The sequence below is a fragment of the Equus caballus genome, chromosome 10, assembly GCF_041296265.1.
Source record: "Equus caballus isolate H_3958 breed thoroughbred chromosome 10, TB-T2T, whole genome shotgun sequence".
NCBI classification, from domain to species: Eukaryota; Metazoa; Chordata; class Mammalia; order Perissodactyla; family Equidae; genus Equus; species Equus caballus.
This window is the reverse complement of record NC_091693.1, coordinates 77,746,345-77,758,313: the sequence shown is the minus strand read 5'-3', so window position 1 is coordinate 77,758,313 and position 11,969 is coordinate 77,746,345. Positions and strand designations below refer to the sequence as shown.

General features: G+C 35.6%; 1 protein-coding gene across 2 annotated transcripts in view; it reads right to left on the bottom strand.

Moving 5' to 3' along the window:
• Positions 1 to 806: 806 nt before the first annotated feature.
• CLVS2 (clavesin 2) overlaps positions 807 to 11,969 on the bottom strand; it is a 78,352-nt gene continuing 67,189 nt past the window's right edge. For both annotated transcript variants that reach the window (XM_001504213.6, XM_023651009.2), the window contains exon 6: positions 807 to 5,764. In XM_001504213.6, the coding sequence (XP_001504263.1) occupies positions 5,677 to 5,764 (88 nt within the window). In that variant the 3' untranslated portion in view covers positions 807 to 5,676. The remainder of the gene's footprint in view (positions 5,765 to 11,969) is intronic.

The following is an 11,969-nucleotide window of genomic DNA, read 5'->3' as shown; positions in this document are numbered from 1 at the left end:
AAAGTCTATTGTAGAAGGTTCTAATGTCTCTTTTCCCCTCATTAGGTGATTTTTCATTCACAGGTAGGATAATTAATAGAAACAAGCAGAAGATACAAAGATGTATTTATTGAATAAGCATTTTTTTCAAGTCAGGCTGAATGTTTTTATTTTACTTACTATTTTCAACTGGGATTATTTTTAATAAGATGTATTTAAATGAATGATTTTTTGTAATTCATATTTCTGAATTTGGTCTCTGATGTCTAATCAAATAACTTTACATAAAAATGTGAAAATGTTAGCTATTTTATTCACCGATCATTCCCATTGCTATATGTAACTTAAAAGTTAATTGACTTTTTCATTCAAACTATCCTTTGAAAGCTTGTCTAAAAGTTTAGGACACTGAAAATGTCATTTTGATGAAGTGTTATGTGTTTTCCCCTTTAAGCTCCAAACAATCAAATATCAGAAAATTTCAGATGTCCTAACTTACATAGCTCACTAAAATTTCTCTCAAAATAAAATTATTATTGTCCATTTTTAGAGGATGTTTTAGAAATCTCCATTGTACAGATGCCACAGATACAATATTACCAAATTCAACATTTACTGTATGCAAAGTAAATGCTTTTTTAAAGCAGAACTGTATATTTATTCAAAAATTATACCATTTATGGTATTATATTGGGATAAACAACTCCCTCAAAAGGTCAAAGATATTTGAGCCAAACAGTAGTGTACTTAGTATTCTTATCCAGGACTTGCATAATTACATCTCCGATATCTTGCTTTTTCTGGACAGTTTTGAAAACAAAAACTACTTGGTTTCCAAAGTTTTATTTATCTTTCAAACAAACATGTAAACTGAAAAACTGGATTAGAAACAAGACAATGCTTTGAACCTCTGTTAAATATAAACCAATTATAGCCCATTGCGATTTTTCAAAATAGTTGAGGATTGGTTCACTCTTAAAAGTTTTGTTAAAATTTATTTTGAGTTTTGTTTAGGCCCCCCTCATTCACCACGAAAAATAATTTTGACAGAATAAAGGCATTGATATCATTAAGGACAAAAATATTTGCATTGAAACTTAAAACTAAATCAGCTACTGATCAGATGCGCTCTAAATTGTAACAATGTCCACTCTTTACTATAAAAGTGCATTTATTGTACTTAAGTCCTATACCTATTTGGTTTTTAAATAACTTTTTTTATTTCAACAGTATCGTTTGCACTCCTCTTGCTTTAGAAAATAGTACAACTTGGGTGTTTCAATCTACAGAATTGCTATTTTATATTTTTTCTTACAGTCCAGGGGAATAAATTTCCATACTCAGCACAGAACAGAGTTCATAATATTATCTTCACATGTGGGATTAACATATGGATGTTTACAAAATAATGACCTGAATTCATGAAAAAAAATTGTATTCTCTAAGCCATTAAGATCATGACATAATAATGTTTCAAAGCCAAGCCACCTTTTGTATTTTTACTTATCTGCCCCCTTTCAAATAGTAAGTAGTGCTAAATAGTTCCAATAGCATATTGGAAAGCAGTTTTTTCAACTAAAACAAAACCAAAAAACAAATCCTTTTCACTACTGAAGAGAATTACACACCCTGGATATTTAGCCAATCTTCTACTTTTGTTCCATTATATTTTATATAACCTGCTGATACTTACATGATCTAATGCCCTGATACATTTAAAATGTACCCACTGTTTTTAGGCTATATATCTATATCGCACATATAAAACAGAATATATGTCTATCAGCTTATTGATGTAAAAAATGTAAAAACCATATCTGAAAGTTCAAATACTGTGCCAGAGCTCTGCTCATTTTATTTTGTGTGTTGAAAATCATCCTGAAATGCCCTCACGGCTGATGGCAACTTTTCAAGTCATCATTAATAAATACACACAAAATAAGATGCAAAGGAGATATTATTAACTAACCAGACCAGTTACACGTTTAGATAAAACAAGAGAGGAGTGCACAGACTTCCAGCAGGTTTTCTTGCTAGAACTTCTCTAAAGGACCATAAATATGTCCGTAAACCTTTAGGTGGTTTGTGGGAGGAAAGGAAGTCTGTTCCTGCAGACACACTGCCATGGCTCCAAGAGTTCTTTTTGTGAAGAGTGATAAATGTGTTCCCCGATGTCTAAACAACTCTCTATTTTCTTGATGCATTGGAGGGACCTCTGTTCCCTCAGGAATATTACAGAAAATTCTAATGTCTAATTTAACAATGTGACCTAATTAACAATATTAAAGAGAACCTAACTGTTTGGCTTTCCTGCTTATGAATGTCTGAATTACCAGTACTGTAAAGTAAGCAAGCATTTTACATGAAAAGACTTAAGGATGTCTCTGCCTACACTTATGCAAACTAATATTGAAATAAAATAAAACATGCATGCCCACTTCAAAAACTTGCTTGCAAAACTCTATTTAATACTTGTATATTGTTTTAGCATAGCTCCAGAATTATCAATAACACGTGTTCAAGTTACTGCATTGAACTTACACAATAAAGACAATACTGTATGAGAATGCTCAAAGCAAGGCCTCAGATATCCTTCTTCAAATATCTATATTTTACCCTTATAACAAAGATGCATGTATTTACTTTTTGGAAGAGAGTACAAGTAGAATCCACTGTCTAGTATCACTGATACTCCATTTTTAAAGAGGCACTTTTTCATATTTCTTAGAGTATATTTTCATGATAATCTCTTCCTTTTTAAATATCACACAACAATGTGTGCAAATATCACTGACAACATAGGAGAAGTTATTTATTTTTAAACCAGCTTTGGAAGCAGCTGCCCCTGAAACAATGGAGGAACGAAAAGAAAGAAGAAATAGAAGGTAGCGCAGGTAAGGGGAAAGAAGACAGTGGACTACTGGCCTATTCCAAGTCAAATATGACAATTCTTTGATGTCTACATATTTTCAGTAAGAAGCCAAAGGAAAAACCAAAGCATAGCTCTCAAAACAGGCAGGCAAATTCATTAGGACAAACGTCTAGTGTTTGGGTGGGAGCGGGAATGTGCTATTGCAACTAAATTGAAAAAATATATGGGTGCTTATTTGCTAAGTTATGTAACAACAGACATAGCTACATGACACAGAAAATCACATGAGAGAAAAAACTCCCAGTTAGTTAGTTAGTTAGTTAATTAGTTAGCTGGTGCTGAGGGGAAAATTCATAAAGTTGACCAAATATCCCTTGACTAAGCAGCTTCAAAAACATTACTGGAAAGTTAGTTTACTCACAGACTGAACTAGACATATCGATTTCAAAAAGCATCATTGTTGTAATCTGTTAATTCATTTAAAAATATTTTACACAATCCAGCCAAGTCTCAATTGCTCATTCGAAGAAGAGCAGACGAGCAGCAATGCCAACACAAAGTTCCCAAATGTTGGGTAGGGAGATAGTGTGAATGATACTTATAATTAGATAGGTATACACATAAAAAATGCCTTCCCAGTTATTTTTATATATGACACAAGACTTATGATAGAGGAAAGAAGCTGGCTATGCCAGTTGACATCTCAAGCTGGTAGAATTCCGAAAATTGGCAATAAGTGGTGCATATCAAGAGAAACTTACAAGAATGAAAAGTTGATTGGCCTTCTGTACTTTGTTTCTATTTTATTCCAATGCATCATATTGCCTAACACTTGCTTGTATAGTATATAAAGCCCAAGGCTATAAAATGTAGGTCAGGTAGGCAAAAATGTAAGAACACCAATGGTTAGGGTTCTTACACGCTTAAGAGTTGCTGTGGCTTTCTATCCGTAATTCATTCCAATATCTATCATCTGTATGGGGGGAGCAGAGTACCTGACAGTCATTACTATTCTGCACTTGATTAGAGGTTGGTATTTTTAAGATGTCTTTCATTCATGTTATTTATGTATACTTATGTATTTTTACAAATACTAGACAGTTCATTGGTGATACTGCAGATTGAAGTACTCATCTTGATTTTAAGATTTTTGGCTGTAGAATTATAACTGGAATTTTTTTAGCTTTTGGCTAAAACGTATACAAAGGCTGCTACAAGCCTTTATTTCTGTTGCTTTCCAAGAATTCCTTGAGATATTTTTCTTTCAAAAGAATATTCTAATGGTAAATTCTCAACCTCAAAAGTTACCATTCTGAAAAGGTAGTAAAAATCTCGTTTTTTCACACTGGAATTTGATGTAAGATTTTTTAAGTGTGCTATAATTGCAGAATTTTTATGAAATAAAAACTTTAAATAACATAAGCATTCCAAATCTAGATTTAAACTATAATACGCTATCTCAGATGTCCTCAGATGCTTTCTTTATATCTTCTGGATGCAAAATGTTCTTTCAATCTTTGCTGAAAAGAAAATGTGTATTTATAGGATCATTAGGATAATTAACTTGAATTTGAGAAAAATTATATTACTCTTAGTCACCTGATACTGCCTATGCTATAAGACCTGTTGTTGTTTTGAAAGAAAACTATATTTCACTAAAATGGCACAGATTGAAGATTGCACTACAAATTAAATTGAAATTCCCTTAAATAGGTTCACTGCAAGTCTGTTTCACTATACCTCATTTTCATCAACTTAAGTGGAAGTGGTTTTCCAGAGTTAGCATCTCATATAATAATCTATAATATCCCTAAGATCACTGAATATGTATGATTTATTTTTTAAGCCTGTTACATCAAGGATTTATTAGAGCTCAGTAAAAATATATATGTGTATGTGAATATATATGTTTTTCAACCAGTGCACAAGAATTAGAAATTAGCCCGTTATCCATACGTGGCAACTTGAATGTTCAAAATTAGCTGTCAAAATACTATTCAAGTACGAGTTCTCTTTCTGTTGGTCAAAGAGTTTTGGGGGGAAATGTCCTTGAAGTACATCAGACAGGGGTATAATAGGGTCTTCAATAAAGGACACATTGTGAAGACAGTAGTTTAAAAAGAATCCACTCTCTTTCAGAATTCCACATCTTAATTTAGGGAACATATCTTCTCACAAGACTCCAGGAATTAAATAACAGAGAAGAATTCAAGTGTTCAGTTTACCAGCTTATCTGCCATTTCTCATCTCCAAAATGCAAGGCCAGTGATAGTCACTAGGACACATTTTTCTGTGAAATGAAAACCACTAGACAGGAAATACATTTATCATAATAATTTCCTAGAATCATCTAGTTCCCTGTGTCTATTAAAAGTACATTTGAATATGACAGAGTTTCAAAGAAAAACAGTGAAACAATCACTATGATAGCTGAAATATGGCTTCATAGGAAACAGGGCTACATTTAATTAGTTTTGATTGTTTATGTGTCTTTTCTGTTTTTCGTTATAGTTCATATCACTGGCAAAGACTCATGAGCCAATCTTTTCCAATTTAAGTTACTACCAAAATTTACAAACTTAACATGAACATTACATTGTATTTACAAAGAACTTGGCACTTACAGAATAAATTATTGACTTTTTTTAATCCAGACCAGGGCACCCGAGGTTCAGGCAAATGGGAAAGCCTGATGCCTTCTTATATATTATGCTACGTTAATATGAATAAATAAGTTTCCAGCTGGTAATTCCTCCACAGTGCTGTCCCTGTTGCTGAAAACAAGTACCTTCCATTTCTAATCCCTGGGGAGTGTAGAGAAGTTATCAGTCCAGAGAGAGCAAAGGTTGCATGTTTTCTTCCTCATTTTTGTCCATGCGTTTTAGTACTGTAGGATCCACTACTGATTGGGATCTGGAAATGACAAAGCCAATGTCAGTGAGTTATTACCAAATAATCATGTTCTCTTCTCTCTTTTCTCTATTATTACTTCTCTCATGAATGCGGATTATCGTCCCCTACATCAAGAAATTTATGAACTGAGAAGACTGCACATTTAGAGAGAGACACACTTATGGTGGTGTTTTGCATCAGAGTGAGGAAACAATCCCCTCTGGCCTCTAAAGAGAATAATGAGCAGCAAAGGATTCTAAATATGCAAAAATAGGCTTAAGTCCTCAGCTTCACAATCGAGTCTTTACTGTGAGAGTGAGAATTTCTACTATAGGACAGAAGTATTCCAATAGAACATCTCCAAAGGGGAAATTATGACAGCGAAATTACTGTTATGAGAAATGAAATGGAAATGATAGAAGCCTCGGTTCCTGTCTGAAAGGGCTCCATGAAACAAATTCAACATGAATGTGCATTTTTTGACCATTTTTTATTTTTAATGATCACATTAGGAAAAAAATCAAAATTTGAATGTGAGTTTTGTTAAATTTCCCACTAGAACATCTGAATAAAATCAATCTTACTCCTGAAAATTTTGTGAAATATTTTAAGCCTTTAAAAAAGTAAAAACTCCTCTTGTTTAGGCAGCAGCAATTTATGATTAGGAAAGCAAATAATTTGAAAACCCCTTCGACACGCCTTCAATACCAGGTGGGACTTCTATCTCAACTGATCATTAGGAAACAAGGTTTAGCTGGGAAGGAGGAAAGTCAATGAAACATGCGACTGTTGTGGCAGGAAGCTGCCATCTTAATAGCTATGGCATTAAGGAAACAGCTGCCCTTTTAAAATTCTCTTCCGTAATGAATTTTCCCCTGCTGCTGCATTCCAGCCAATTGGCTATTGCTGTGGCAATATGCCCCTTAGCAGACTTCATTAACTTTCGAAAAGAAAGACTATAAGCTAAAATACAACTGCACCAGCTAATGAAAAAGAGCAGTGATGGAATGAATTATCAAAACAAAAATAATTACAGGACTAAGTGATAAACCGACTCCATTTAAATAAACTTAAATTTCTTTCTAAAGAGGGAATGAAAAGGAAGGTGAGAACACTAACACAGGGAGGTCTTATTTCCTAAGTCATTTTCACTATTTTATCTCAATAATAGGTATTAGATGCCTATATCAGAAAGGAGACAGTAAAGTTGAATGCGTGTGCGTGTGTGTGTGTATGTGCCAGAGAGAGAGAGAAAAAGAGAAAGAGAAGGAGCAATGATAATTTATCTTACAAAAAAGTACACGAATAATATACATTTTAATACAGTAGACAATTTTACAAAACACTTAGCGATTAGATTTTTACCACTGTTTTTTCTTAGACTCAACTAAAAAAGTTGGTTTCCCAAGATGAATCCATGCTAAAACATACAGAGGCTCATTTAATGTCCTGCACTAAGGCATTAACTTGACAGCTGGTACCCACTAGACTATAAGTTCCATGGGCAGGGACTTTATCAGTTTCTCTCCTTATTGCAAACACATGTGTCACAGAGTCTGTTACAGAGAAGGATCTCGATATCTTAATTTGTATCCAATAAATAGTTTCCATACTGAAAGAAGTTCAGTATTAAGCATTCAAAATGAAGAGTAATAAAGATAAAGCAATTTATCCTGTGGAGAAAGAAATTCTTAACAGAAAATGTATTTTAAAATTCTCATAAAGATAAATCTATTATATAAATGTTGAGCTATAGCCTAATAATACTCAATAAGGACACAGCATAGCTCTTCAGACAGCACAAAGTACACAACGTAAGCATTCGCCATCATGTTCTATTAAAACACGCAGCATAAATACACATGTGCAATCGTTTAAATCCTTATGTTCCTTGATTTAAAAAAATTATTAGAGGATATGATGATTTTAATGAAATAGTTTAAGTAACAGTGCACTATTCAACCTGGTTTTAAGTTCCTAGTTTGCTTTGGTCATGCACTAGAGAGATCAGAATTGTTGGATGATGAATGCTGGCTCCATATGGAGAACAATTCCTCAATAAAATAAGCCAGGCAGAAATAATTTCTGATGAAGAATTTTGGGGGGGGGGTATTTAATTGCCCCAAGTGTACTGTTATTTTAGTCCAGATTTTTTCTCTTTCTCTTACATAAAGCAGGGTTATTTGTGCAGGATCATAACTGTTAATGAATTGGTCTGTTTCAACTGCAATACAGAGGTGTCTGTCATTAACCCACAGGACATCTCAGCCGTCTCCACACAGCCTCTGCTGTCTTTGCAATAAATAACTTTTATTTTTTTCATAAAAACCAGTAAGTTAAATTTAATTATCTAGGTATCACTTTTTCACTTATTTTGCATCTACAATGTTGTGCTATACCTTAGTGTTTAAGAGGCTAGATTTTGAACTTAAGTGGATTCCAATTCCAATTCTGCTATTTACCAGCTCTGTGACCACGGGGAGGCTATTTAAACTTTCCAAGATTTTGTTCCCTTATCTGTAAAATGAGGGAAATAACATCTACATCATACAGATGTATTGAGGATCAAATTCAATACTACATGCACAAACTCCAGCACAAATTCTGGCAGATAGCAAATGGTAACGGTTAAGGAAATGACTTATGGAATACCGTTGCCTGTGTTCCAATATTAGCATTGATACTTGTAGCTATGCGGCATGTGGAAGTTACTTATCTCCTCTGTATCTGGGTCTCCTCATCAATAGGATGGGGATGGTACTACCTTATTAGTTGTTTAGAGAGGCAAAGGAGTCAATATTTACAAAGGATTAGATAGGATCTGGCATGTAGTAACAATAGATGTCGAATATTATTCCATAAAATTGAAGCTCATATTACCATAACGATATTAGTATTGTTGTTCATACAACTGTCATATGCCAGGCGCTATCCTAGGTACTGGAGATATAAGGTAAAAGATACTCCCCCAGTTTAAGGCACCCTCAGTCTAGCGACTTTGTGTCTTTTCACATGACTATGCTATCCCTCCACAAATTTATACGGGGGACAAAGTCTTCTTCCTATACATCTAGCTAAATTCACTAAAGGAAGAATTATCTACAACTCTTTGGAGGAGGAATGATTTTTTTCCCCTCTCAATCTAAGGATAATATAAAACTATAGAAGGACACAGAAGAGAGGAGAGCAAGGTGGATCCCAGGAACAATTTCCTCCCATCCTTTATGAGGAATTACTATTCCCTGACATAGAGAAGATGAAAATCAAGTGAAACAACTTTCTTGATCTCATTCTTTGAAAGTTTTCAAATAGAACCATAAAAGCTTCAGATGATACAAAACCTACACCAAACAAAGGACGTCTGAAATCCTAATCAGCCCACGGCAGCAACAAGAAACTCAGGGCTGGGGAGGTCGATGTGCTGTGAGCCAAGTCTGCAGGGGACAAAATGGCCTAATTAATTGGAGAAGAAAATCAGCGTCCAAAAAGACTTCAAAAGGTGAACAGACTGAGCCAAATCTAACAAGATGGTTTAATCAATTGAAATAATGTGATTGGAGGAAAAAGCTAAACACAGAAATAGAGAATTATGAGGATATGGATCTATAATTAAAGAGACACTAGTTTTAGGGAGCTCAATATGAGTCAGCAATGTGCTTTGGCTGCTGGAGTGGCAGTGACAGTGACAACAACAGCAATCAAAGGAATCCAATGAGGTCTACACTGCAAAGCCACAATTCTAAAACCTAAATGCAAGTAGTGATAGCGTCAGATATCACCTATTCAACTCTGAACACTGCATTTAAAAGGGGCCACTGACAGAGAGCAGATCACTGTTTCATTCATTTAACTGGTACCGAGTGAGCACCCCCTGGGCGCCAGGCCCTCCTCCAGACACTGGGGATTCAGAGGATCAGAGGAGAACAGGATAGATAAAGCCACTAAAGTCTCCACGAAGCTTACATTTGGGGGTGGGGAGGCTATAAAATTAGGTAAAATCAGTCATTTGACAGTCTGATAAGTGCTACGAAAAAAATAAAGGATGGTTGATAGACAGTGGTTGATAGAGAGTGACCGGAATTAAGAGGAAGTAGGGCTAATTAAGACCTGGTGATTGACAAAGACCAAAAGACCCTTTTGAGGGGGTGACCTTTTCCACTGGAAGATGGAGGAGAGTATTTCAGGCAGAGGGGCAACAAATGTAAAGATCCTTAGATAGGAACAAGCTGAAGAGGCTGAAGGAGAATAAAGAAGGACGCTGTGCCTGAAAAGCAGGGGAGGAAAGAGAAGGTAAATAAACTCAGGAGAGAGGTAGGCAGGATCAGATCATGTAGCACGTTGTAAGCCACGATACGGAATTGATTGTATTCATTGTATAATCAGCAGTCATTAAAAAATTTAAAGCAGATAAGTCAAGTGATCTGATTTACATTTTAGAATGATCTTTTGGATTCCCATGTGGAGCAGGGTGAAGGATGGAGGCAGAGACAGCAGGGAGGAAATTTGGGGGGGAGTGCAGGCAAGCAGAGTACAGGTGATGTGGGTACAGCTAAGGTTGGAGAGGACATGGAGAGAAATGTGCTCATAGGAGGGGACCACATTAGTGAACATGTCACAGAAGGAGTGGCCAAAGGAAATGTGCATTGTTAACTGAGAAAGGAAAAGACTAGGGAACACCTGTGACAGGTGTCTCCAAAGACTTATATTGCTCACTTCCAGAGTGAGGGCGCTCTATGTCATTGTGTCGAGGAACGGTAGACAAGGTTTATGTCAACAACATGAAAGACTCTACACCTCATCGACTGGAAAACTCTTCCACCACATAAAGACTATGTGACTTTAGGGACACAATATGTTTTAAACAGGGCTTCCTTGAGGATTAAATTAATTAATGTCACCAAAAAAGTTACCTAGAAGGGCCTAATCATAATAAGTACATGGTAAATGATAGATTGTAACAACTATTATTATTAGGATTATTATTTTTATTAGAAGAAAGTTATTCTTAGGCAGTTGGCTTTTAATTGTCTTTTTTTAGAAAACATTTTTGGAAATTTGATGAAATATATGCCTTCTCTCCAGAAAAAACACACAAAATACATATATTCATTCACACACATACACATATCATTTTGAATACGACTCTTAGCACTTAACAAATCCCTTTGAGATCCCATACATGAAACACTTTGGTTAGGAGAGCACAGAATTCTAATCAAGAAGCCCTGTTTCAAAAGAAGGGAGTTGAGAAGAGCAAACTTGGTTTAAACATAAGCTTGTTGATTAGGGGAGAAATTAAAGCTGGGGATATCTCTGGCCTTTCAATTCTCTCCAAGGAGTTGTGGAGCAGCCTAAGGTGGGAAAGACATTATACACACCAATAACAGAAACAGCAACAGCAACAGTAACAAAAAAAGAGCACAGCCTCAAAGAACAGGGGTGCCACTGCATGAGTCAGAGCTATGACCAAAAGACCATAAGGCTATCATCGGAGAAGGATGCATGACAGTGTTTGAGATGACATGGGAGATGCCCTTGGCACCTCCCTGAGTTAGGTAGGGAGAGACTTGCAGGGGCTGTGGTTCCTATATTTCTGTGATGGAAAATGAACCAAGAAATAATATTTGTTACGTTAGCCAAATGAATCCTGGGCTGGTGTGGCCTGGGGAAGCCTGAATTAGACATCTTCTGGTTCGTTACACAATGCAAATTCAGAGGCAGTCATGCATCTGTGCATGTCTGGCAACTCCCCACCTCCACCACCACCTGACTAGGGCTGGACATACATTTCATTTAGATTGGATCCAAAACACCTAGGAAAGTACCTATTACAGAACATATGTTCAATAAATATTGAAAGATTGATTAAAATTGATTGAAAGAAAACAGGCATAAAAATATCATGAGAGTCAAAGTAGGGAGTCACACTCTGACTCAACAATGTACTTTATAAAGATTAAAGCTGTGGGGAAATAGAATGTCTTGCCCCAGGAATGGCTAGACCCTTAAACAGAAACTTGGCAGAGACATCGAAAGGAGAAAATAAGCTTTAAATGTAGTTTTTGAAGTGTGTGTATGTGTGTGTGTGTGTGAGTGCTTGCTACGGATCCCTGTCTTCAAATGAAATCTTACATATAAGTCTAATACATTTCTTAGACAGAAGGAGAGTCATTCTCATTGCAGTGGAGATGATTAGTGTCACCAGCCCACCTGCTTGGCCTGAGGC